General features: G+C 41.9%; 3 protein-coding genes across 5 annotated transcripts in view; 1 reads left to right on the top strand and 2 right to left on the bottom strand.

Annotated features, from left to right (window-relative positions):
* Nucleotides 1-217: 217 nt before the first annotated feature.
* LOC121532318 (fibroblast growth factor 23) lies at nucleotides 218-25,859 on the top strand. 2 transcript variants are annotated; one of them, XM_041838187.2, is made up of 5 exons: nucleotides 218-561; nucleotides 4,746-4,849; nucleotides 5,006-5,299; nucleotides 16,527-16,619; nucleotides 25,773-25,859. In XM_041838187.2, exons 1-5 carry the CDS (start codon nucleotides 354-356, stop codon nucleotides 25,815-25,817), a joined length of 744 nt encoding a protein of 247 aa, XP_041694121.1. In that variant the 5' UTR covers nucleotides 218-353; the 3' UTR covers nucleotides 25,818-25,859. The 2 variants fall into 2 exon arrangements, with proteins under 2 accessions (XP_041694121.1, XP_041694122.1); XM_041838188.2 differs by lacking the exon at nucleotides 16,527-16,619 and having other exon boundaries at nucleotides 223-561; nucleotides 25,773-25,855.
* tigara (TP53 induced glycolysis regulatory phosphatase a) lies at nucleotides 12,130-16,531 on the bottom strand. Of its 2 annotated transcripts, none has more exons than XM_041838185.1 (6): nucleotides 16,406-16,531; nucleotides 15,868-15,905; nucleotides 15,364-15,485; nucleotides 13,507-13,584; nucleotides 13,028-13,138; nucleotides 12,130-12,838 (listed from the first exon to the last, which is right to left on the bottom strand). In XM_041838185.1, the coding sequence occupies exons 1-6, from the start codon at nucleotides 16,435-16,437 to the stop codon at nucleotides 12,470-12,472; spliced, it is 750 nt and encodes a 249-aa protein (XP_041694119.1). In that variant the 5' UTR covers nucleotides 16,438-16,531; the 3' UTR covers nucleotides 12,130-12,469. The 2 variants fall into 2 exon arrangements, with proteins under 2 accessions (XP_041694119.1, XP_041694120.1); XM_041838186.1 differs by lacking the exon at nucleotides 16,406-16,531 and adding an exon at nucleotides 16,127-16,399.
* The window catches only part of LOC121532316 (G1/S-specific cyclin-D2), a 44,157-nt gene continuing 39,088 nt past the window's right edge, over nucleotides 21,491-26,559 (bottom strand). The window contains exon 5 of the mRNA XM_041838184.2: nucleotides 21,491-25,945. Within this exon, the coding sequence (XP_041694118.1) occupies nucleotides 25,775-25,945 (171 nt within the window). The 3' untranslated portion in view covers nucleotides 21,491-25,774. The remainder of the gene's footprint in view (nucleotides 25,946-26,559) is intronic.

Consider the following 26,559-nt stretch of genomic DNA (forward strand, 5'->3'; position numbering starts at 1 on the left):
GCCAATTACCTTTAACCTTTAAGGTGAGGAGCGGTGGTGAAATTCCCTCGAAATGTAGGCTAAACGATTACATAATACATACATAATTTCCCTCACATCATTCTGTTGAGCGTGACACCTGTTTTTTTTTTTTTGGTTAAAGGGAGCATAATGTATTGTTAGCCGTGTTATCTAAAGAGTTTCTGAAACTCAAACTCACGTCCGGTCAGCCAATAAAGTCTCGACAGGGTTGGGCCAGTCACAGAGCTGTCAGTCTTCAAATAGGACCTTTAGCCTCTTTTCCCGTCAATTGTGTTCAACACTGCAGCTTGAGCACCTCAGGATTGGCGTGTGAACCGGAACATTTCCCCACCATGCACCCGGCTTTCTTCGTGATCTGGCTGGCGGCTCTACAACAATCCATTCCGGTGAATTGTTTCCCTGTACACCTGGACCAGTCGACGCTACACAGGACAATCAAAGGAACCCGCACGCGCTCGGAGTCTGTCGATACAGAAGATTATTTATGGAAGGTGAATTTGAATGGACATGTAAAGAAAGCCATCTCCACAAACTCTCTCAGTAAGTGTATTTTTTATTAATAAACTATTTTCATACTACCCAGCTAGCACATTTGGTTCCTTGGAGGTTGTGGGACCTATATTTTTGGTTCAGATGTGGCACCGCAGGTTCTAAAGTGGTGTGACAAAATTATTGTGTGTCTTTTCTGGGGCCTGGAGTTTTTCCTGATCTCATGACCTGGGCCCGGTTTCCTGATAGTGATGAAACTTAGGCTTACTAGTGTTTTAACAATGCATCTGTCCTACAGCATGCGTTTCCCCAAACACCACGCAGCGAGAATGTTCAGTAAGTGTGTGGTTGAGGCATGTGTCGATACTGATAGGATCAAAAGAAAGATCACTGCTCTTGGATCAGCATTCTCCCTTTCCAATCTTACCTTAACATTTGAATTATTACACAATACTGACGATGGAACAGCTCCTAAAGATATTATCACCCATGGCATGGCAGGCTCTGTTGTAGCCGGCCGCGACCGGGAGACCCATGGGGCAGCGCACAATTGGCCCAGCATTGTCCAGGGTAGGGGAGGGAATGGCCGGCAGGGATGTAGCTCGGTTGGTAGAGCATGGCGTTTGCAACACTAGGGTTGTGGGTTCGATTCCCACGGGGGGCCAGTATGAAAAAAATAAAAATAATGTATGCACTCACTAACTGTAAGTCGCTCTGGATAAGAGCGTCTGCTAAATGACTAAAATGTAAATGTACAAATATTGAGGCGGCTTATTCTAATGCTTACCTTATAATAATGCACTAAATCAAGATTTGGCACATCATTGCATACATTACACAACATGAAATATATTGAGGCAAAAATGTCAGTAGTGTACAAATGGCTAAATAAAACTAAATTGAATTAACATACATTTATTTCAATATCATTCAAATATATAGGTCTATGTAGCCTATACTGTATTTATTTTAATACAGTCATCTGGGTTTTCATTTGAAGCGTCTTTATATCCTTCGCTTGTTATGCAAAGAAATGGGAAGCTTTGTATTTGTAGTCACATTCATTCTAAAGTTATCAGCAGTCACAAAGATTAATCTTGATTTTGTGTTTAACTTAAATATTTTGTGTATAAAGTGACACGGAAGGGCAAAAAAGCATTCACAAAGTACTTAGCTGTTCGAGTGGTCTGAGGCAGTCGTTAAATAATGAGTGTTTTCAAGAGCAACTTTAGTAACGATGGTTTTATGAAACAGCTCGGAGGTCTAACGATGCTCCTACGAAGGTTCTAACGATGAACGTAGCCTTTAAATGGTTTTGGGAAACTGGGCCCAGGTCAGGTAAAACTCGGTCCTATTCGTAGGCTATGACAAAGTAGTATTATTATAGATACAGTAGCTTCCCTTTTCATCTGTGCTATGACTATGGGTCTGGAGGCTGTGCCATACACATTTATACTGTGCCATACACATTTATACTGTGCCATACACATTTCAAAATTATAAATGTTAGCTGCTGGCTGCATTACATTATTTTTACATTTTAGTCATTTAGCAGACGCTCTTATCCAGAGCGACTTACAGTTAGTGAGTGCATACATTTTCATACTGGCCCCCCGTGGGAAACGAACCCACAACCCTGGCGTTGCAAGCGCCATGCTCTACCAACTGAGCTACAGGGGACTGCATGATTGCGTCAATCTAGCTAGCTTATGTTAGCTAGCTATGAAGGAAGGAAAGGGGATACCTAGTCAGTTGCATAACTGAATGCATTCTACCGAAATGTGTCTGCCGCATTTAACCCAACCCCTCTGAATCAAAGATGTGCGGGAGGGCTGCCTTAATCGACGTCCATGTCATCATCGCAAGGGGAGCAGTTGTTGTTGGGGGTTAACTGCCTTGCTTAAGGGCAGATATCTAGCTAGGCTACTAAAGCTAAAGTTAGTAGTTTTGTTAGCTAGCTATAGATAATTCTAACTAGTTTTAGAGGACAACTAAACTGCTTTTATTAACACATACCTTGTTTTCCATGAACATTTGTATACGCTCTCTCATGAGGCAGGCAGGAGAGGAGTCGTCACCAGTTAACACAGCCACAAAGTCATACACCCCGCCTATTTCTACATTTTCTCATCTTAAAATCATATTTTAACCCTAACCTTGACCACACTGCTAACCTTGTGCCAAACCCTAACCTTTAATGAAGACCAAGAAGCACATGTTTGTTTTCATGAATTTTTACGATATAGGCAATTCTGACTTTGTGGAGAGGAGCGTTCGCGAAGAAAGAAATCAAGTGCAAAGTCAAACAACGAGGTGCTAGTGCAATCAAACTAGTTGTTGAGAGGCGTGGTTGATGAGGCTCTGTAGGCTGTAGCTAGGAGACCACTGTGACTGAACCCACCTGTCGCAGCGAGCGTGGGGGTTACCACGTGAAATCCCAGGGACTTGACAAAACAGAAGCAAACGGGCTGTAATTGGGGGAGGTACTATGTCAACTCGTCCAATAACAAACGCCAGCTTTCTTTTCCATTGCAAAACGTTTTTAAACCTGTTTGGTGCTGCTGCTTTGAAAGTGGTGCCACACCAGATTGGAAAGTACTGGGGCAAAAGCTGTCTCGCCACATGTTTCACATTGGTTGTAGGAACGAAGCCATACGTTTCCTGACTTGTAAAACATCACTTATTTTTTCTTTTTTTACGTTCTGAGAGCAGAAATGAACATTTCGCCTGTTCTGGGAACGTTTATTTTTAGGTTGCAGGTGTAACAGTGTTGCTTCCGTCCCTCTCCTCGCCCCTACCTGGGCTTGAACCAGGGACCCTCTGCACACATCGACAACAGTCACCCTCGAAGCACCGCTACCCGTCGCTCCACAAAAGCCGCGGCCCTTGCAGAGCAAGGGAAACAACTACTTCTAGGTCTCAGAGCGAGTGACGTCACTGATTGAAATGCTACTAGCGCGCACCGCTAACTAGCTAGCCATTTCACACCGGTTACACAGGAAGGTTCTGAACGTTTTGCTCTGGTTCCTTAAATGTTTTCCTGGGAGGTTTTATTAACGCTCTGAGAACGGAAATTATAGGTTATTTTGAGTTTTCTGAATAACTTCCTTTAAAACTTTCATTGAATGTTTCAATAAGACTTTTAATAATGCTGCTAGCTTATTTTGGGTTAACCTTTTTTGAACTCCAAGCACAGATGGGACAATGGAAATTCATTTCCTTAAGCATTTTTATTGTGACAAGGCATCAGTGAGATTCTAAACTATACTTTTCTGTTCTCTATCCATGGAATTAGTCCACTGCGCCACCAGGATGGAGCTAGCATGTCATGTTTTCTTAACAATACATAGCTGTTCTTTTTAGTTGATTCAAACAGACCCTATTTCAAAGGAAACAAGCACACATTAAGATCAGGTGTGGCCAATTAGTGGGCATGGCCAACACACAAGATAGAGGATGGAGAGTTTTGTTGATGCTGAGAACGGAATGTATGTTTTTCAATAACATTCTTAAAACGGTCTCTGAAAGTTTTTTTGTGGTTTTTATGGAAAGCTTTCTTAACATTCTCTTAACTATTTGAGAACATGACTTTTAAATAGAACCATGAGGAAACCTGTAGGAAACTTTATCCTTAAGTACTGAAATTCCCACAGAAGAATATTGTTTCTTAAAGTTCTTGGAACAATTTGAGAACACAACTTTAAATAGAACCACGAGGAAACTTTATGCTGAAGTACTGAAATTCCCACAGAAGAATGTTGTTTCTTAATGTTCTCTGAACTATTTCAATATTCCAAAACAGTTGGAGAACGTTCCTAGAACATTACCAAAATTGAAATTAATTGTAACCATGTTTGGAATTTTAGGAAAGGTTCTGTTAAAAACATTTTCTTGGCATTTCATTACTTTAACAGAACCTTTCCTAAAATTCCTGCACCATTCCCAGAAAGTTGTGGGAAGGTTGTATGCAAAATAACCGTAGGACAACCACACTCTCACCAAGCTCTAAGAAACATATGGTTCTCAGAAAGTTGTGCTAGCTAGCTGGGTATGCTTTATTTTATAGTTAACTTAATTTCACACACAGATTTCATTCAAGTTTTCACACACAATCTAAAGCAACTGTCCTGATGTCAAAATGAACTATTTATGATTGTTTAATCATTTACCAAAAGGAATAAATTGTCTGTCTATTTACAGTATGAAATTGTGACATGTTTTTTATTTTTCCATAGTTGTCCTCCCAATAAGAACGGAAACAAGTGACTTTGTGTCAATATTGGACTTGAAAAGTAAACGCTTCTTATGTGTGGACGTCGAGGAAAAGTGGTTCAGTTCTGTAGGTATTGCATGGCAAGGTCAACCATGGATGGCCACTCTGGGAACAGTCAAATCTGCTCTCCCAACTCACTATTCACATTCATTTATTTTTGTAGAGTCACTTAACCTATTCATGTGAAATTAAAGTTGTGTTTCTGTTGTCACTCCCCACAAGATGATGTTCAGCAGGAAAGAGTGCCTTTTCCAGCACATGCGTATGGAGAACCATGTTGACGTGTTCTATTCATCCAGCAACGGACTGTTGCTCCTACTGGAAGGGGCTGAGATCCCTGTTAAAGGGTATGACTTGTTAAAGAGACGCATGGTTTACAGAAGGAAGAGGAGCCAACAGGAGAACTCCGATGCAGAGGACATCAAGGAGGATCAGGACCTGGCTATGCAACAGGACCAAGAACGAGCTGCCGCCATTTCCAAGGAGACCATCACTTCTTGTGACGACCCTTTGCAGGTATTGCATTCCAATAGCCCAGGCAGTCCTATCAAAATGGCTGTGGAAAAGACAGAGAAAGTGGCCCAGGGTGGTCTAGCGGTCTAAGCCGATGCATTCGGCACACGTCTATGGAGTCTGCATAGGTTTGAATCCGACCTACTGCCCTCTCTCTATCTTCCCCCACTGTCATTCTCTCTGTCTTAGGGGTAGGCAACCCTGTTCCTGGAGTGCTTGCAGGATTTTGTCCCAACTAGGCATCACACCAGACCAAATGAGCTAATTGATCAGTTCAGTGATTGATTAAATTCAACACACCTGGTCTTCCAGGTTGGTTAAATCAAAAACATGAAGTGCCTGCGGCACTCCAGAACCAAGGTTGTCTACTCCTGCTCTATCTGTTCAATAAAGTCAGAAAATAGCTTAAATATATATTTTATAAAAGGAAAAACTTGACTGGAAAGGCTAGAGAAATGGGCTATGAATTTGAAGCTGGTCTGGAAAATGTTTAAACTTTTTGCTAGATAACATTAAGGGATATACAGTATCTCCATGCACTAGTGCATCAATCCTCGTGAGTTTGTGATTTGGCAATCGTAGTCTGGATTGAGGGGGTCACAATACAACATGAGAGGGAGCATGTTAGATTGAAACAAGGAGGTGAATTAGAAAGATGATCAGTGATGGTCATGAGAAAGTCTTACAGTATATACTGAGGTAGTGCTTCCTAAGGTCAGGAATGAGTGGATGAGGATGGGTGGATGACACCATGTGTTTAGTGCAGTGACAAGCCAACCTTTTGGTTATGCAAGGGTGTGATGCACTTTTTCAGGGGCGGACTGGGACCAGAAATCGGCCCTGGCATTTGTAACACACCGGGCCATTTCTTTCCTCGAGGCCCTGACAGCGGCCAATTAATTGTTTTCCTTGTGGCCGCTATTCTTAGCCAGATAATGATCATTTTGAGCAAAAAAAAACTATTTAGGCAGGCCCACAAGGTTAAAAAAAATCGACTGGCCCATCTGGCATTTTGCCCAAAATGCCAGATGGCCAGTCCGCCCCCTGCACTTTATAAATATTGACATTGCAAAAGACTTTCAAACAGTTTGGTTTTCTCTCTGTCAAGGATGAAAGTCCAATCAAATTTATTGTAACGGCTGATCCTGAAAATGTGCAGGCTCATTATGAAATGGGCACTTCTTGTTTTTACGACAGCATATAAACAGTTCAGGTAGGTCACCCATCATTTCCTTTTCTACATTACTTAGAGTCTTATATCAATTCATACAGAGAGACGTTTGAGTAGCAGTTGATGAGGGGCCTGTTAGGCAACATTCAACATCATTTTCCCTTTTTAGGGTAAGACTGGGTTGAACCAGTGTCATGATGTCCTTTAACCCCTTTAAAAAGTTACATTTTAAACTGGTTTGGCATTTAGCCTGATTATGTCGCAATAATTTGTTTGCATTAGATTTTGCTATGCATGTCAAAATGGACCAACATTTCTGTATGAATTATTGTAATTTACCAGTAAATGTTATTTGATACAACATTGCATTAATGCATTGTAACTTCTATTAATTGCAGACCATTTTTCAATAGATATGTAATGGATTTCCTATATTTTGTCAATCTATAGGTTGTGGTGGATGTTCACAATGTTTAAATATGGTAAATACATTATAAAAAAGTATGTGGACACCCCTTCAAATTAGACAGGCGTATAAAATCGAGCACAGCCATGCAATCTCCATAGACAAACACTGGCAGTAGAATGTCCTTACTGAAGAGCTCAGTGACTTTCAACGTGGCACCGTCATGGCTCAGCCGTGAAGTGGTAGGCCACACAAGCTCACAGAACAGGACCGCTGAAGCGCGTAGTGAATAACAATCGTCTGACCTCTGTTGCAACATTCACTACCGAGTTCCAAACTGCCTCTGGAAGCAACGTCATCACAAGAACTGTTCGTCGGGAGCTTCATGAAATGGGTTTCCATGGCCGAGCGGCCGCACACAAGCCTAAGATCACCATGCGCAATGCCAAGTGTCTGCTGGAGTGGTGTAAGGCTCGCTGCCATTGGACTCGGGAGCAGTGGAAATGCGTTCTGGAATAATGAATCACGATTCACCATCTGGCAGTCAGACGGACTAATCTGGGTTTGGCGGATGCCAGGGTAACGCTACCTGCCCCAATGCATGGTGCCAACTGTAAAGTTTGGTGGAGGAGGAATAATGGTCTGGGGCTGTTTTTCATGGTTCGGGCTAGGCCTCTTAGTTCCAGTGAAGGGAAATCTTCAGCATACAATGACATTCTAGACGATTCTGTGCTTCCAACTTTGTGGCAACAGTTTGGGGAAGGTCCTTTCCTGTTTCAGCATGACAATGCCCCCAGCATGACAATGCCCCCGTGCACAAAGCGAGGTCCATACAGAAATGGTTTGTCGATCGGTATGGAAGAACTTGACTGGCCTGCACAGAGCCCTGACCTCAACCCCATCGAACACCTTTGGGATGAATTGGAACGCCGACTGCGAGCCAGGCCTAATCGCCCAACATCAGTGCCCAACCTCACTAATGCTCTTGTGGCTGAATGGAAGCAAGTCCCCGCAGCAATGTTCCAACATCTAGTGGAAAGCCTTCCCAGAAGAGTGGAGGCTGTTATAGCAGAAAATGGGGGACCAACTCCATATTAATGCCCATGATTTTGGAATGAGATGTTCGACGAGCAGGTGTCTACATACTTTTGGTCATGTAGTGTATATCAAGGTTGTGTTTCGCAGTCACCCAGACCAAATGTTAGCTGGTGCTGGACACCATTAGGAGAAAGCAATGACCCATCACAATATAATATGTATTTATTAAATGTATTCACATATTGTTATTTATATTGTGTAATGTTTTGTATGGATGCACTGAACAAAAATATATAAACACAACATGCAACAATTTCAAAGATTTTACTGAGTTACAGTTCATATAAGGAAATCAGTCAATTGAAATGAATTCATTAGACCCTAATCTATGGATTTCACATGACTGGGAATACAGATATACAGTTTAAGTCGGAAGTTTACATACACTTAGGTTGTAGTCATTAACTTGTTTTTCAACCACACCACAAATTTCTTGTTAACAAACTATAGTTTTGGCAAGTCAGTTAGGACATCTACTTTGTGCATGACACAAGTAATCTTTCCAACAATTGTTTACAGACAGAGTATTTCACTTATAATTCACTGTATCACAATTCCAGTGGCTCAGAAGTTTACATGCACTAAGTTGACTGTGCCTTTCAACAGCTTGGGAAATTCCAGAAAATGATGTCATGGCTTTAGAAGCTTCTGATAGGCTAATTGACGACATTTGAGTCAATTGGAGGTGTACCTGTGGATGTATTTCAAGGCCTACCTTCAAACTCAGTTCCTCTTTACTTGACATCATGGGAAAATCAAAAGAAATCAGCCAAGACCTCAGAAAAAAATGTGTAGACCTCCACAAGTCTGGTTCATCCTTGGGAGCAATTTCCAAATGCCTGAAGGTACCACGTTCATCTGTACAAACAATTGTACGCAAGTATAAACACCATGGGACCACGCAGCTGTCATACCGCTCAGGAAGGAGACGCGTTCTGTCTCCTAGAGATGAATGTACTTTGGTGCGAAAAGTGCAAATCAATCCCAGAACAACCGCAAAGGATCCTGTGAAGATGCTGGAGGAAACAGGTACAAAAGTATCTATATCCACAGTAAAACGAGTCCTATATCGACATAACCTGAATGGCCGCTCAGCAAGGAAGAAGCCACTGCTCCAAAACCGCCATAAAAAAGCCAGACTACGGTTTGCAACTGCACATGGGGATGAAGATCGTACTTTTTGGAGAAATGTCCTCTAGTCTGATGAAACAAAAATAGGTCAGTTTGGCCATAATGACCATCGTTATGTTTGGAGGAAAAAGGGGGTAACTTTCAAGCCGAAGAACACCATCCCAACCGTGAAACACAGGGGTGGCAGTATCATGCTGTGGGGGTGCTTTGCTGCAGGAGGGACTGGTGCACTTCACAAAATAGATGGCATCATGAGGAAGGAAAATGATGTGGATAAATTGAAGCAACATCTCAAGACATTAGTCAGGAAGTTAAAGCTTGGTCGCAAATGGGTCTTCCAAATGGACAATGACCCCAAGCATACTTCCAAAGTTGTGGCAAAATGGCTTAAGGACAACAAAGTCAAGGTATTGGAGTGGCCATCACAAAGCCCTGACCTCAATCCTATAGAAAATGTGTGGGAGCAAGGAGGCCTATAAACCTGACTCAGTTACACCAGCTCTGTCAGGAGGAATGGGCCAAAATTCACCCAACTTATTGTGGAAGGCTCCCCAAAACGTTTGACCCAAGTTATACAATTTTAAAGGCAATGTTACCAAATACTAATTGAGTGTAGGTAAACTTCTGACCCACTGGGAATGTGTTGAAAGAAATAAAAGCTGAAATAAATCATTCTCTCTACAATTATTCTGACATTTCACATTCTTAAAATAAAGTGGTGATCATAACTGACCTAAGACAGGGAATTTTTACTAGGATTAAATGTCAGGAATTGTGAAACACCTTAGCCAAATACATTTAAACTCAGTTTATGTAAACTTCTGACTTCAACTGTACATCTGTTGGTCATAGATACCTTAAAAAAAAGCTAGGGGTGTGGATCAGAAAACCAGTCAATATCTGGTATGACCACAATTTGCCTCTGCAGCGCAACACATCTCCTTTACATGGAGTTGATCAGGCTGTTGATTGTGGCCTTTTGGAATGTTGTCCCACTTGAATGGCTGTGCGAAGTTGCTGCATTATCGTGCTGAAACATGAGGTGATGGGCCTCAGGATCTCGTCACGGTATCGCTGTGCATTCAAATTGCCATCAATAAAATGCTATTGTGTTTGTTGTCTGTAGCTTATGCCTTCCCATACCATAACCCCACCACCACCATGGGGCACTCTGTTCACAACGTTGACATCAGCAAACTGCTTGCCCACACCACGCCATACACGCTGTCTACCATCTGCCCAGTACAGTTGAAACCGGGATTCATCCATGAAGAGTACACTTCTCCAGCATGCCAGTGAGCATTTGCCCACTGAAGTCGGTTACGAAGCCTAACTTCAGTCAGGTCAAGACCCTGTTGAGGACGATGCGCACGCAGATGAGCTTCCCTGAGATGGTTTCTGACAGTTTGTGCAGAAATCCTTCGGTTGTGCAAACCCACAGTTTCATCAGCTGTCCGGTGGCTGGTCTCAGACGATCCGCAGGTGAAGAAGCTGGATATGGAGGTCCTGGGCTTGAGTGGTTACACGTTGTCTGTGGTTGTGAGGCCTATTGGACGTACTGCCATTCTCTAAAACGACATTGGAGGCAGTTTATGGTAGAGAAATTAACATTACATTCTCTGGCAATAGCTCTGTGGACATTCCTGCAGTCAGCATGCCAATTGCACACTCCCTCAAAACTTAAGACATCTGCTGTATTGTGTGACAAAACTGCACATTTTAGAGTGGCCTTTTGTTGTCCCCAGCACAAGGTGCACCTATGTAATGATCATGCTGTTTAATCAGCTTCTTGATATGCCACACCTGTCAGGTGGATGGATTACCTTGGCAAAGGAGAAATGCTCACCAACCGGGATGTAAAGAAATTTGTGCACAATTTGAGAGAAATTAAGCTTTTAGTGGGTATGTTTTATTTCAGCTCATGAAACATGGGACCAACACTTTACATGTTGCGTTCATATTTTTGTTCAGTGTAAATGTAAACAGATCTAAATATGACTAATTCTGACGTAATATTACTACTGTACATAGCATTTAAAAGAATTGTTTCACACTAGGTTCATAATCATACCTTGTTCACACTGTTTTCAATGCAGCTCTCAGTAACACTTTACATTAGTAGTAATGCTGTAATTAGTAGTCACAACATTGTTGTTACGTAAACATTTTCTAATAGCATAGTAATGGGGTTGAGTGGTTTTAGTTATTTCGGCAGTAGAATGAAGAACGGTCCATCTCCCTCTTTTGTAAAGGCAAAAACTAAATTACTATGCAATTAAAATGTAAGTATCCTACTGTCCTGACTATGTATTACTGGTGTAATTACAGTGTTACTACATAGGTTTAGACAACTTAATATAAAGTGTTACCCAGCATTCATTCATTAACATGGTGGTTGGATTCCAAGAGGTAAAACTGTGGTCAATCACAAATAGCCTTTCATGAGCATGAAGTTCTGTTTTTCATGACAAAAACAGATAGAACCTGATGTGAGTAGTTGCAAGAAGGAGATGTGATGTTAAAAGATGCATAAAGAAATACATTAGAGCCCGGGCTGTATCACAACCGGCCGTGATCGGGAGTCCCATAGGGCGGTGCACAATTGGCCCAGCATCGTCTGGGTTAGGGGAGGGTTTGGCCGGGGGGGCTTTACTTGGCTCATCGTGCTCTAGCAACTCCTTGTGGCGGGCCGGGCGCCTGCAGGCTGACCTCGGTCGTCAGGTGAACAGTGTTTCCTCCAACACATTGGTGCGGCTGGCTTCCGGGTTAAGCGGGCGGGTGTTAAGAAGCGCGGTTTGGCGGGTCATGTTTCGAAGGACACATGACTCGACCTTCGCCTCCCGAGACCATTTGGGAGTTGCAGCGATGAGACGATCGAAATTGGGGAGAAAAAGGGGGTAAAAAATAAAACAATAAAAATAAGCTCTTCAACTCAAGTTATGAACGGCTGAATTTAGGACAGTCCTGTAGGTTTTTAACAAGTCAGCTGGTTATGCACTGTGCAGTGATGAGATGGAATGAGAAAGCTTCAAAATATGATTGTTTATTTTCTTCATTGTTTTACAGAATGTACATTTTAAGATACTTTCAGACAAAACATACATATATGCCTTAAAATAATTTCAAATAACTAAACCAGATTCCTATGTGGAGTCTGTGTATATCTTAGTCAGCCCGATTCACACTCTAGAGGCCAAGGCGAGTCAGGCCAAGCTGTACTAGGCTGGCCTGGTTACGATATCTACCTTAGTTGCTGGAACCATGCTGGAAAGGACAATGTGAAAAGAAAATATCCTAAACGGCACAGTACGGTTCTAGTCAGCCCTATAGTGTGAACCAGGAGATGATTTCCTTCAACCCCCTCCTCTTAGATGTGCTCGCACCTGTTGATGAAGACACAGCGGATGGCTGAGAGGGTGATGCCCGCATCCCCTTTTGTCACAGTGAAGATAAACCGACATATGCCCGTGTTGGGACAGAGAGCGATCACATGGGACATGTCCAACCCCTGGGGTAAAGGACACTTTAGCTCGTCCACAAGGTAGCGCATGGCCACACGTATGAGGGCCCCATGGCTGACCACCAGGGCATGGGCAGGGACATTTCTGATCCCATCGTCCGGCTTGCCTGCGAGAGCCCCCTCTGGCATCACTGTCTCCCTCTGTCCTGGTCTGCAGTGGTCAGCCACCATGCGCTGGAACAGGTGCTCCAGAAACTCTTTGATCCGCGTCTTCATCTAACACAGAACAAAGCACTCTTATTCACAACACAGACTCATGCTTCCCGTTCCCTTCCTCCACCCACAAAATAGACTGCTTGACACCATCCTGATGGAGGGGCCTACAGCTTGCTTTGGGTGGCTAGAGTAGTATTTCAGAGAGCGAGAGAGAGAGCGATGCACTCAGGATCCCCCAGAGTGACTCACCTGTTCTATAGTCTCTCCCCCTGGAGGAGTGAAGTCCAGCCACGACTGACCAGCCGCTGTAGCCATGTTCTTCATGTCCACCACCAGGCCCCCCTCGGCACTCCCAAAACTCTGAAAAATAACAGGCTCTTTACTGGATGGCTTTGAGTACAAAAACACACATGGTCATAGAACTGTACACACACACACACACACACACACACGTGCATCCTTGCACACAAACAAACAAACAAACAAACAAACACACACACGCGCATCCTTGCACACAAACAAACAAACACACGCGCATCCTTGCACACAAACACACACACAAACACACACACACGCATCCTTGCACACAAACAAACACACATACAAACAAACAAACAAACACGCATCCTTGCATACAAACAAATACATACACACACACACTGAGAATGAGAACAGCATCTATGGAAATAAGATATTGACAACCTTTAGCCCAGAGAAAGGGTACTCACCCTCTCTTTAAGTGATGGCTCGGTGACAATTTCTAGGCCTGAGCAACTACTGTTGTGTTTTACAATCGCTTCGCAAGTCTGTAACAAAACAGATTAAAACAACCATTCACATACAGTGGGGAAAAAAAGTATTTAGTCAGCCACCAATTGTGCAAGTTCTCCCACTTAAAAAGATGAGAGGCCTGTAATTTTCATCATAGGTACACGTCAACTATGACAGACAAAATGAGGAAAAAATTTCCAGAAAATCACATTGTAGGATTTTTAATGAATTTATTTGCAAATTATGGTGGAAAATAAGTATTTGGTCAATAACAAAAGTTTCTCAATACTTTGTTATATACCCTTTGTTGGCAATGACACAGGTCAAACGTTTTCTGTAAGTCTTCACAAGGTTTTCACACACTGTTGCTGGTATTTTGGCCCATTCCTCCATGCAGATCCCCTCTAGAGCAGTGATGTTTTGGGGCTGTCGCTGGGCAACACGGACTTTCAACTCCCTCCAAAGATTTTCTATGGGGTTGAGATCTGGAGACTGGCTAGGCCACTCCAGGACCTTGAAATGCTTCTTACGAAGCCACTCCTTCGTTGCCCGGGTGGTGTGTTTGGGATCATTTTCATGCTGAAAGACCCAGCCACGTTTCATCTTCAATGCCCTTGCTGATGGAAGGAGGTTTTCACTCAAAATCTCACGATACATGGCCCCATTCATTCTTTCCTTTACACGGATCAGTCGTCCTGGTCCCTTTGCAGAAAAACAGCCCCAAAGCATGATGTTTCCACCCCCATGCTTCACAGTAGGTATGGTGTTCTTTGGATGCAACTCAGCATTCTTTGTCCTCCAAACACGACGAGTTGAGTTTTTACCAAAAAAGTTACATTTTGGTTTCATCTGACCATATGACATTCTCCCAATCCTCTTCTGGATCATCCAAATGCACTCTAGCAAACTTCAGACGGGCCTGGACATGTACTGGCTTAAGCAGGGGGACACGTCTGGCACTGCAGGATTTGAGTCCCTGGCGGCGTAGTGTGTTACTGATGGTAGGCTTTGTTACTTTGGTCCCAGCTCTCTGCAGGTCATTCACTAGGTCCCCCGTGTGGTTCTGGGATTTTTGCTCACCGTTCTTGTGATCATTTTGACCCCACGGGGTGAGATCTTGCGTGGAGCCCCAGATCGAGGGAGATTATCAGTGGTCTTGTATGTCTTCCATTTCCTAATAATTGCTCCCACAGTTGATTTCTTCAAACCAAGCTGCTTACCTATTGCAGATTCAGTCTTCCCAGCCTGGTGCAGGTCTACAATTTTGTTTCTGGTGTCCTTTGACAGCTCTTTGGTCTTGGCCATAGTGGAATTTGGAGTGTGACTGTTTGAGGTTGTGGACAGGTGTCTTTTATACTGATAACAAGTTCAAACAGGTGCCATTAATATAGGTAACGAGTGGAGGACAGAGGAGCCTCTTAAAGAAGAAGTTACAGGTCTGTGAGAGCCAGAAATCTTGCTTGTTTGTAGGTGACCAAATACTTATTTTCCACCATAATTTGCAAATAAATTCATAAAAAATTCTACAATGTGATTTTCTGGAAAAAATATTCTCAATTTGTCTGTCATAGTTGACGTGTACCTATGATGAAAATTACAGGCCTCTCTCATCTTTTTAAGTGGGAGAACTTGCACAATTGGTGGCTGACTAAATACTTTTTTCCCCCACTGTACATCTTTCTAATGAGTTTTTTTTTTCATAAACTTCTACCTACACAATAAAATCTAATCCGCAGGCCATCCCAACACACAATAATGGAGTTGAATTGTATTCTAAAAGATGCTATGATGTCTGTGACGACATCACCACTCACCTGGCGGGCACGGGCCATGTCACTGACAAACACGTTGGTGAACTTGACGTCTTCCAGGTATTTTCCTGCAGCCTCTGCCTGCTGCATCCCTATGTCTGATAGAGACGAGTCTATCGCCTGGCCTGGGGATTGGGAAATGCCCAGGATTGGAGTGATACTTTAGGCCTCACAGTGATATGCCATTGAAACAATAATCTATTGGGATGATCTGTTCCAAATATTTTACTTTGTGCTGTTTGACACGTTTCATCCATGTCTTTCTAATGCAGTGGTTCCCAACCAGGGGTACTAGGACCACAGGTGTTACTTGAGAAGGCTCATGAGACCATAGGCTTACTGGTAAAATGTACGGGGGGAGGTACTTCGGGGGTACTCCGGGGAGAGCAAAATTCAGTTGGTAGTACAGTAAACGAAAAAGGTTGGAAACCACTGCTCTAATGTATCCAAAACAGTATCAAAACAGTAGCACCAAAGACACAGATGTGCTTTTATAGTAAATCATACCTTGTAGGAGGCCTTTTTTATTCCATTCTGTTTCACCACTGGGGAAAAAAACAATAACATAGAATAATACAATTCAATTCAGAAGACATTAGACCCATCTAATGAGAAATACATCTAAATGCATCGTTTAGTTAGTAGTAGGGTATTTATCTTTAGTCATACTGTATTACTATAGAAGCAATGATCGACTTGAACAGGACTGCTGTAACGTTTTGACATTTCATGAGAAGCAGGGCTGAACATTCGCACTCAGTCTGACCTTTATCTGGACTTCCACTCCAGCCCCTGGAGACCGGAGTAATGTGACACCAGCTCAGCGCCGTCTGTGGCGGGGGCCGTGCACCGATAGCATGCAAGCCATTCAAATTCAAAATTTGACTATGATAAGCATTCAGCCGTTTTTGACTAACACGTTGTCAATAACCATTCACTGTAGGTCGCAACAGTATCGGACAACAGTTACATTGCAAATGGAAACAGACATACACTGAATAGTAATGAAGCGACCGCTAGTATCTTCTGAATAATGCACACTTACTGTCGAACTATCGTTATGCCAAAGGTAAGCATTGTTATGCTTTAAAATTTGAGGTAGTTGATGGAACTTCAAATCACAATTCTTCAATATGAACTTTCTTCCTGTCACCGACAAAACACAGCACGAGCACGTCTGTGTATACGGTAATGACGTAAAGACGCTCTGCAATATGATTGGCCACGTCCCTTCTAGTTCAGGAACCGACATCAAAAAGGTAAGAGAGCATTTTATACGGTGTATTTAATGTCAAATGCAGTAAAACAAATTGTCTATACATCATTATTAGTGGTTCACAGCAAAGCTGTGAAACCTATTGTTAATCTTAGATTTGTTTTATTTTCCTATAGTCAAATCACTAAAGCATAGATTGGTAACTTTTTTTCTTCTTCTAATTTGGCACACAGAAAGTAGAGGCCATGAGTAACTTGGTGAGAAATAATGGCACCGACTGGCCTATAGGTGGCGCTGTTATAAGCAGTCACTTAAACAGTCATATCTGCCGCCCCGTTTACCTAGAGACTTTAAACTTTGTGTGTACATATCTTTCCTCATGCTGAACAAATTTGTCTCAATGACCCACAAAGTCCGTCAGGATAAATTGTCCTCCATTTTGGAAAAACTTTGAAAAACTGCTTCTCATGAACCATAAGTCCAAACAACACAAATCGGTATGTAAGCCCATGGTACTTAGTTGGAGAAAAGCTAAGGGATTGGTTAAGAGATAAGTTATTGATAAATCAGGAAATCTGATTTTACGTGTCCATTTAAATCCTTTGTAAATCCACTTCACAGTGGCCTATCAACTTGTCATCGCTATCATGGACGTCTCTAAGACGAACCACATTGAATTTGGTATTCATATATATTTTTTAAACAAGGAAATTTAACTCATTCTTAAGATATGTAACGCTAATGCTCAAAATCATCTTCTCATGAACCATACATCAGATTCACTCCAGATTTTGCATTTTGACTCATGATTGCACATTAATAGCGAGAGTTCTGCACATGAGAGTGCCTACTTTACAGTTTTTTACAATCACTTTGGCACTAATTTCAGAACCTTGACGTCATTTTTCAAAACTCTAGACACAAAACTCAAAACGGTCATCACTTGTAACACAGGCTGTCCAATGTTCAAAACATTTCATTGTGCATTCATATCTTTAAAGAAATCTTGCACTTGCACAATCATTGGTTCAAAAAACAATTAGATCACCCACACACAAGCAACTGATAGTTTCACTGTCATTGTACGAACAATCATTAAATATTGTAGTACAAAATAGGTGATGCATGTTTCATTATGGTACTACATGTAAATACATCCCTGTAAAAGTACTGCAGTAGTAGAGAGAATACTACAGACACAGTGGAATCATTGAACAAAATCTGAAATATATTGATGAAAAACAATACAGTACTGTAAAACATCAAATGCAGTGTTCCTCAACTTGCTTGTACTGTAAAAAGCAAAACATAGGAGTGATTACTGTACTTCTACATTTTCATCAACTCTGTCTTGTGGATTTGGCCACAGGTTCTCATCTACATCACAATGGATGTTTTCATTAGCCAAACATCTTGGAAAAAACCTTCGGGCATGGCGAATCCAGGCCTGACACTGGTCTGCCGGGATGTCATTGCATGCGTCATCCATGGCCTGGAGAAGAGTGACTTGTTCATGAGGGCGCCTATCATAAACCTTCCATCTCCATGTGGAGAAAAATTCCTCAATCGGGTTAAGGAAAGGAGAGTATGGGGGTAAATACAGGGTGGTAAATTGTGCATGGGCCTGAAACCATGCTTGTACCATATGAGCATGGTGGAACCTGACATTATCCCACACAATGACATAGGTCACGCCATCAGCTCTACAGACCTGATCGAGCTCATCAAGGAAGGTTACAAGGAGAGCTGCATTATATGATCCAATACGAGGTCTGCGTCCCACCACACCATCTTCTGATATAGCCGCACACATGGTAATGTTGGCCCCACGTTGTCCAGGTACTTGGATGGTTGCCCGCTGGCCAATGAAATTCTGACCTCTCCTCCTTGTCTTGGCCAGGTTAAAGCCTGCCTCATCCAAATATATGAATTTGTGATGGTTGTCATCAGCATCCAGCTCCATCACCCTCTAAAAATACATTTTGGAAAGAGATTTACTGATTACTGTACAATGTAGAATTATAACAGCCATCTTGAAACTGAACATACCTGAACATACTCAGTCCTCATTTGCTTCACTCTGTCTGCATTTCTTTCAAAAGGCACACGGTATAGTTGTTTTAAAGACACCTGGTGCCTTTTCAGCATGAGTGCAATAGTCGGCAAACTTATGGATTCCACATTGTTAAACATGTCTTCATTGTCCAAGATATGCTAGCGAATTTCTGTAAGGCGAATATCATTTCTGGCCCGAACCAAATCGACCACAGCCTGCTCTTGTTGGTCAGTCAGAATTTTCCTCTGCCTCCCCTATTTGGCCTAGTCTCAATTCTACAGGGAACATTACAGTAAGAAGACACTTGGTCACATCACATACTCTGTGATACACATTGGTATGCAGTCATTTGACAATTGAGAGTAGCATAATGTTTAGTGCATGCTGACGATTTACCGGTTCTCATTGCGGAAAGTTCTGATTATTGAGGCCACGGTTGACCTTCTGAGGTTTGGTTGTATCATTGTAGCCACCTCAGTCCTTGTCATGCCATGATTTATGACATGGTCTCCAACTATTGCTCGGATTTCATTGGACACTCTTTGCTGTTGCTGCCGCTTACATTTACATTTACATTTTAGTCATTTAGCAGACGCTCTTATCCAGAGCGACTTACAGGAGCAATTAGGGTTAAGTGCCTTGCTCAAGGGCACATTAACGTCATTTAGCAGACGCTCTTAGCCAGAGCGACTCACAAATTGGTGCGTTCACCCTATAGCCAGTGGGATAACCACTTTACAATTTGGGGGGGGGGGGTTAGAAGGATTACTTTATCCTATCCCAGGTATTCCTTAAAGAGGTGGGGTTTCAAATGTCTCCGGAAGGTGGTGAGTGACTCCGCTGTCCTGGCGTCGTGAGGGAGCTTGTTCCACCATTGGGGTGCCAGAGCAGCGAACAGTTTTGACTGGGCTGAGCGGGAGCTATGCTTCCGCAGAGGAAGGAGCCAGCAGGCCGGAGGTGGATGAACGCAATGCCCTCGTTTGGGTGTAGGGACTGATCAGAGCCTGAAGGTACAGAGGTGCCGTTCCCCTCACTGCTCCATAGGCAAGCACCATGGTCTTGTAGCGGATGCGAGCTTCAACTGGAAGCCAGTGGAGTGTGCGGAGGAGGGGGGTGACGTGAGAGAACTTGGGAAGGTTGAACACCAGACGGGCTGCGGCATTCTGGATGAGTTGTAGGGGTTTAATGGCACAGGCAGGGAGGCCAGCCAACAGCGAGTTGCAGTAGTCCAGACGGGAGATGACAAGTGCCGCTGTCTTGGTCCGTGGCCTTGTCCTCTACCACGTTCCCCCACACCTCTCAAACCAGGCCCACGAGTACCTCTCAGAAGGGGTGCTTGTCCCCTGCCATTCCTTTGACCAACACGTCTTCTTCCCACCACTCTTGTGACCTGGATCACCTGCCGGCTCCATGTTACAGTACGTATCGCTATGTTGTTGCAAGTGGATCCCAATCAATTCTTGATATACTCGTTCCACAATGTGAAGTCAATCATCATTAACGAGTTGGCAGAATTGGACAAGCAATTACAAGGGCCTGCATCCATACAGTGCAGTACTGTCAATACTGTAAATAGTCTGAAAAGGTGGTACATGGGACCATAGAAACAGTGTCTGATAAAGAATGATGATTAAATATTACATCTATAGATAATGTAGTCTAATTGGTTCATGCTCCACGCTAATTGGTGACAATGAATCTCGTTATCTTGAAACTTTCATGATCTAAACATGGAATATTGTTTGTCTGTTTCCATACAACTATACATTAAGAGTAATGCAACAGTCATTTTGAGCAGTTGTATCAATTGATAGTTGGATAATTGTAATGAAATAAATAGACACTCATCTGAAATGTAATGTGTGAATTGCCTTTTGAAATAGTAGTACTTTGATGTTAAGTTGTGTCATTGAACAGGTGATTTTTGTTAAATGAACAAATTATCTTAGTTTTATGTGTATTGTATCCAAGCAATTGAAAAATTTGCATTTTGATCATTGGTTGTGAGTTTTGTGTCTAGTTTTGAAAAATGACGTCAAGGTTCTGAAATTAGTGCCAAAGTGATTGTAAAAAACTGTATTATCCAACTGATCTTGTGTAGTTTCTGTCATCCTGTGAACCCTGTTCATATCTGTTTTTTTGTTGTATTTTTTGCTTTAAAGGACCAATGCAGACGTTTGTATCTAAATATCATATCATTTCTGGGTAACAATGAAGTACCTTACTGTTATTTTTGTCAATATAAATGGTTAAAAAATAGGAAGACATTTCTCAATCAAGAATTTTGTTAGGACTGTCTGGGCGTGGCCTAATTGGATAAGCCTAATGGGAGGGCTATGTAACCTGAAAACTAGCTGTTATTGGCAAAGAGGTATGAAACTCTTTGTTATTGGTCTATTAACTTATAATGCATGTTGATGTCGCCAGGCAGGCCGAAACTCCATCCCACCAAAACATGCTGAAATTTCAGGCTGTCTTTTCAAACAGGTCTTACACTAAAATGGCATTATCATAACTTTCACAATTTCACAGTATTATTCCAACCTCAGTGTGGAGATATATAGCTCAGTTGGTAGAGCATGGCGATTGCAACGCCAGGGTTGTGGGTTCGATTCCCACGGGGGGCCAGTATGAAAAATGTATGCACTCACTAAAACTGTAAATCGCTCTGGATAAGAGTGTCTGCTAAATGACTAAAATGTAAATATAAAACACAGGAAAATCACGTTTTTGACTGCACTGGCCTTTTAACAGTTTGCAATAAAAAGGTCCTCCAAGATTTTATGAGTGAGAGAAGATTTTATGAGTGAGATAATAAAGCAATTTGTCATTAACATAAAAAGAGCAGGGACAATGGATTTCATTCATGGTGAGTTTATTGATCATACAGCATGCCTTGATCCTTAACAACACTTTAACTGATCCTTTCAAACAGACCAATAAAGAGCTGATTAATCATAAACAGAAGTTATCAATACAGAACTTTGAAACCAACTTATTCACTTACTAGGCCTACATGAACCAGTCCCCCCCTCAAAAACAGCCTAACAAGCTGCATAAGAGTGCCTTAGGGCCCCAGAGTCAGTGGACAAACTCAGACACCAATCCCCCACTTGCCTGAAACTGGACTGATTAGAGTGTGTTTAAACTTCAGAGGATGTCATACAAGGGAAGCAACAGAAATAACCACATTCACCCAATTTGTTTGTCTACCGCCCAATTGATTTAAGCTGTCTATGTTCTTAATGGGATGTTTTTCAAGCAGGGGGTAAATATGATGTCTGTCTTCTTAGCTTTTGTTTTTAATGAGAATTTATTTTAGCCCTTCATAATACTGCGGTCTGCCACCCGCCACACAATCTCAGCGCCACTCCACTAACATCTCCCCAGTCCTCTTGGTTTCATGACTACAGCAACCTCTAATGTTCACCTCACTGTATGTTCACAATCACAGCCCACAATCTGCTCCACTAACCATAATGACATACAAAAAGAAAGAAGTGAGAATAACATTGGACTGATATGGTGTCACACTCTTTAAAGCAGAAGTTTATTGAACAGAGGTTGTGCAACAGACATTTGAGGTACATGATGTAATTCCTAGTGGAAGGGGACAACTAAAGAGAAATCCACGCTGTTGAAACACACTTCCTCATGTCAGATACAGTATGTGGTGAGGTGTTTGATTGGTTTAGCCATTTTGTATTGGTTTTCCAGACAATAAAACCTGGCACACACCAGGTCAACTAAGCTCATCAAATCAAGCGTAGGAACCAAAATCTATTGACATTCAATGTAAATGTTACAAACCATGTAATCATCAATGATATTTGAGACATTTTCACATTTGTCTTTGCAATGAACGCCACATGAGTCTCACATTTAGCACCACCATGAACATGGTATCACTTTAAACTGACCGAGGAAGTGGTGACTGGTTGTTGTGTCCCCTCCACTAGGGTTTAAGTCCAGGTGGGAGCCTTGCATTGTATGCCGCCCAACACGGTCAGTACATTTCACAACAGACAAACTACTGTGCTTTCTGCTGTACTGTTACCCTTCCCAGGCTCCCTAAACTGTAGAGTTGAGAGGTATTGAGATATGATTTTTTTTTTGTCCAGTAAACCTGAGGTATAGAGATACCGCATTTGCAGAATGTGACCGAGAAAGGAGAGCAAAATAGATCCAATGGAAAAGAAAACATGCTATCTAAGCAAACTGTACAAAGAACATTTCCAGTCGAATACTTATTTCATGGTTTTCTATCACCATCTACTTCAGTATTCTGAATGTATCTCTTAAGCAGTAAAATCATTATATTATAATACAAATGTTTATAAAATAGCAGCACACTCAAGTGACATCACAACTAAGTCATGTTATTTTTTTTATATATAAGAATGAAACAAAATCATAGCTATTAGCAGCGCAAAAAGACAATAATAATAATAATAACTCAATACAAATATTGACACTTTGTGATGTCTTCACACCACCTCCATCTCTCTTCACTTTGGAATACAGTATCTAACCCCTTACAAACACTCCACAAACTCTTTTGGGTCTGGACACCCCATAAAATAAAACAAACACAACTTTTTAAGGAGGTGTATTTACAAATTCAAACCTAACACAGTCCAAAAACAAAACAAACCATAACCTTTGCTCAGAATAGAGCTTGCAAAAAACAAAAAAAGGCTGACATTCTTGACAATGATGAACAGGGGCTAGTTTTGTTGAGAGGTTGAAAATGGCTTGGTTTATAGGATTCGTTTCTCGAAAACGTTAGCCTGCTAAAACACTGAATCCTCAACTTCCCCTCATACCTACCACACACACACCCACACACACCCACACACACACACACCAAAGCCCCAATCCCCCTTTAAATGTAGCATTGAGAATTTTGTGTGAGTCAAAGGAAAGCTACCTTGTGCTGGCGATGTACCCTGTTGTCAGTCTTGGAAGTGAATTTGTTTAATTCTGACGTTTGGGTAACTGATTGAACCCCATGCCAATGAAGTGACTGAAGCAGCAAATCACTCTGGAGGAGAGGGATTCACAGAGACCGCTACACATGGGCATCACCATAGACAACAGGCCAGGCTCTACGAGCAAAACAATCGATAAGGTAGCCTTGAATATAGACCAGCTTCATCTGTTTGAAAGAATACCTCAATTGCCCTCAGAACATGTGCAAAGATCAGATGTTATGGTAACATTTTCTTTATAGTTCATCGCCCATGTGACTTTTTTTGTTGCTGTGAAGCAGATCAAATAGAAAATTCAAGTATAACAAATATTTCATAATGTGATAACTTCTAAAACAAAATCATAAAACTGAAATCATAAAGGTCTGTAGCCTTTTTAAAATTGGCATTGGCACTAATTATTTGCTAAAACACACGAAATGGTCAAGATGGCCCTTTCACCTTGCACTTTCTTTCGGAATGTTTTTCAATCGGAATGTCCTCATATCGTAAGGTGTTAGGCCTTAATGTGGGGAAACCAGCCCTACAAATTAAATCAAAGAAAAAGCTCACAAGAAAACAGAAAACATCCATAGATCCCCACACCGTAACCATTTAATTTGTCCCTTGGGGAGTGTGTTTTCAAAGTGCTTTGCTGTTGAAATCATAGGCGTGTTGAAATAACTATGAGGGACTACAGATGCATTGATCACAAATCTTCCCCTGCTCCAATACATTTCTCTGTCCTCTAATGAACCAATAAAGTTCATTCTCAAATAATGCGGTGGCAGCGTAAAGTCTGGTTTTGATCCTAATTCGTCATCCGTGGCCTCGATCGGCCCAAAACGCAGAAATCGGATAGATATCATATGAGGCCTTTTAGGCTCCTCTCCTGTATCTTTCAGCAACTCACCTACACCTCCTCCCTCTTCTACACAGCAGCATGTCCACCCCCCAAACCCCTCCATCCACCACCTAGAGGCACATACTCCTCCTTACTGACACTAAACAGCCTGAAGCTCCTTCCATAACTCCAAAAGAACAAAACAATAACATGAAAATACAAACGCTATCTGCCTATATTTGATTGGTATGTTGGCAGTGAAAAACAAACACCTAGAAATGAAACTTCTAAAACAGAGGGTCCACTGCTGACTCCTCCAAACAAAACGAGGGAAAACAGCCACCCCTCTCTCCTCTCTCTCCATCCCTCTCACCGTTCCTCTACCCACTATGTGGACTCAGACCCCCTGCTTTTTGTCGGCTGACAAAGCATATTAACTGAAGGCAGTGATTTAACATAGATGCCCTGCAAAGAATCCCGGTCTCCTGCCTGTTCCATAGTTTATCACTAGTCTAGTCTTCCCACTCAAGTGCAAAGCCATAACGCTTCAACACACACACACGGCAGTCACACCAACCCACTCACACACAGAGATGCATGCCCACACACATACGAACAAGCAGCCTGACAAAAAGAGCTTATTGACGTCTATTACTCTTTATTCACGAATATGTTTCTTAATAATAATAATAATAATGTAATTCACTATTATATACTTGGCTGTTCCCTGGACTTGGGACCCTACTTGTCTCTTTCTTAGCACAATATGCCGCAATTCATGCAAAGTGCTCCACTCAACACCAACACACAGCCAAACCATGTCATGTTGAGCCCTGCCATTCACTCTCAGTGTAGCCCATATGGGGCTCCTATCTCAGGCAGACCAACATGTACCAAAAAAAAAAAAAAAAAAAAAACAGAAAAACCTTGCCCCAAATGTGATCCCATATATGCAAGCCTTGAATGGACTCACCACTACTTTTTAAAAAGCCTTATTAAGCTATTGTTTTCATATTCAATATAACTTTATTATGATTAAACAATCAAAAACAGAACTCAAAATATGATTGGCTTCCCGTCTGTATATCTGAGGCACCATTGAGCTTTCTTGTATCAAGTCAGAGCTTTTAAAGGATATCTATTTTATATCTAAAAATAGCTTTGATATATCGTAAAATACATGGGCGCATGTTTTTGTGGTACATTTTTTTTAACATCTCTACAAAAACTAGCAAGCACTTTTTTCGAGGGGGAGTTTGTTTTTTGTTTTTTGTTTTTTTAATGTTGATTTGATGCTTATTTCGGATGTGCTACTGCTCCTTGCAGGCTCACAAGTTGATGTCACGAACATCCGTTGGGGTGCTGGACTGATCCAGCTCGTCCATGGTCTTACTGCAGGGGCCATGCTGGACCTGCTGCTGCTGCTGCTGCTGCCGCCCCTCACGCAGGCTGCTCACCAAGACCCTCTCAATCTGCTCCTGACACTCCTTCAGACAGTCCTGCAACACACAACCAAACAGACATGTCCGTCAATATAGGAAGATTGCACAGTACACAAGGAGATGGAAATAAATATCTAAATAGTCAGACTTGTGTGTGCATTTACATATACACACGCACAAACATATAAAAATGTTTCACATTGACATTTTAGTAATTTAGCAGACGCTCTTATCCAGAGCGATTTACAGTTAGCGCATTCATCTTAAGATAGCTAGGTAAGACAACCACATATCATAGTATTAAGTACCATTTTCTCAATAAAGAAGTTATCAACAAAGGAGGGGGGGAATAAGACTGTCAGTACAAATATAAAAACCTTCCAAGTTACAGCCAAAGCAAACACTGGAATATTTAGTAGATTACTGGATTAATATATTGCGTCACAGCCACTTATCTGCCAGATATTTGATAAGGTTACATATCCTTTTCATAGTCCATAACCCCAGCCCTGACCAATGATGTACAGTACCAGTCAAAAGGTTGGACACACCACTCATTCCAGGGTTTTTCTTACATTTTTACTGTAGAATAATAGTGAAGACATCAAAATAACACTTATGGAATCATGTAGTAACCAAAAAAGTGTTAAACAAATCAAAATATATTTTAT

The sequence above is a fragment of the Coregonus clupeaformis genome, chromosome 19 (assembly GCF_020615455.1).
Source record: "Coregonus clupeaformis isolate EN_2021a chromosome 19, ASM2061545v1, whole genome shotgun sequence".
In the NCBI taxonomy this organism is placed as follows: Eukaryota; Metazoa; Chordata; class Actinopteri; order Salmoniformes; family Salmonidae; genus Coregonus; species Coregonus clupeaformis.

What these genes read in the sequence shown, in the direction of transcription:
- LOC121532318 (XM_041838187.2), top strand. Translation starts at nt 354, where the DNA reads ATGCACCCGGCTTTCTTCGTGATCTGGCTGGCGGCTCTACAACAATCC. An exon ending in AGGAAAAGTGGTTCAGTTCT is followed by an intron (nt 4,850 to 5,005) that starts GTAGGTATTGCA and finishes ACTCCCCACAAG; the next exon opens with ATGATGTTCAGCAGGAAAGA. An exon ending in CAGGAACCGACATCAAAAAG is followed by an intron (nt 16,620 to 25,772) that starts GTAAGAGAGCAT and finishes TGCTCCTTGCAG; the next exon opens with GCTCACAAGTTGATGTCACG.
- tigara (XM_041838185.1), bottom strand. Translation starts at nt 16,437, where the DNA reads ATGCTTACCTTTGGCATAACGATAGTTCGACA. An exon ending in GGCATAACGATAGTTCGACA is followed by an intron (nt 15,906 to 16,405) that starts GTAAGTGTGCAT and finishes TTTTTTCCCCAG; the next exon opens with TGGTGAAACAGAATGGAATA. An exon ending in AGCCATCACTTAAAGAGAGG is followed by an intron (nt 13,139 to 13,506) that starts GTGAGTACCCTT and finishes GTTATTTTTCAG; the next exon opens with AGTTTTGGGAGTGCCGAGGG.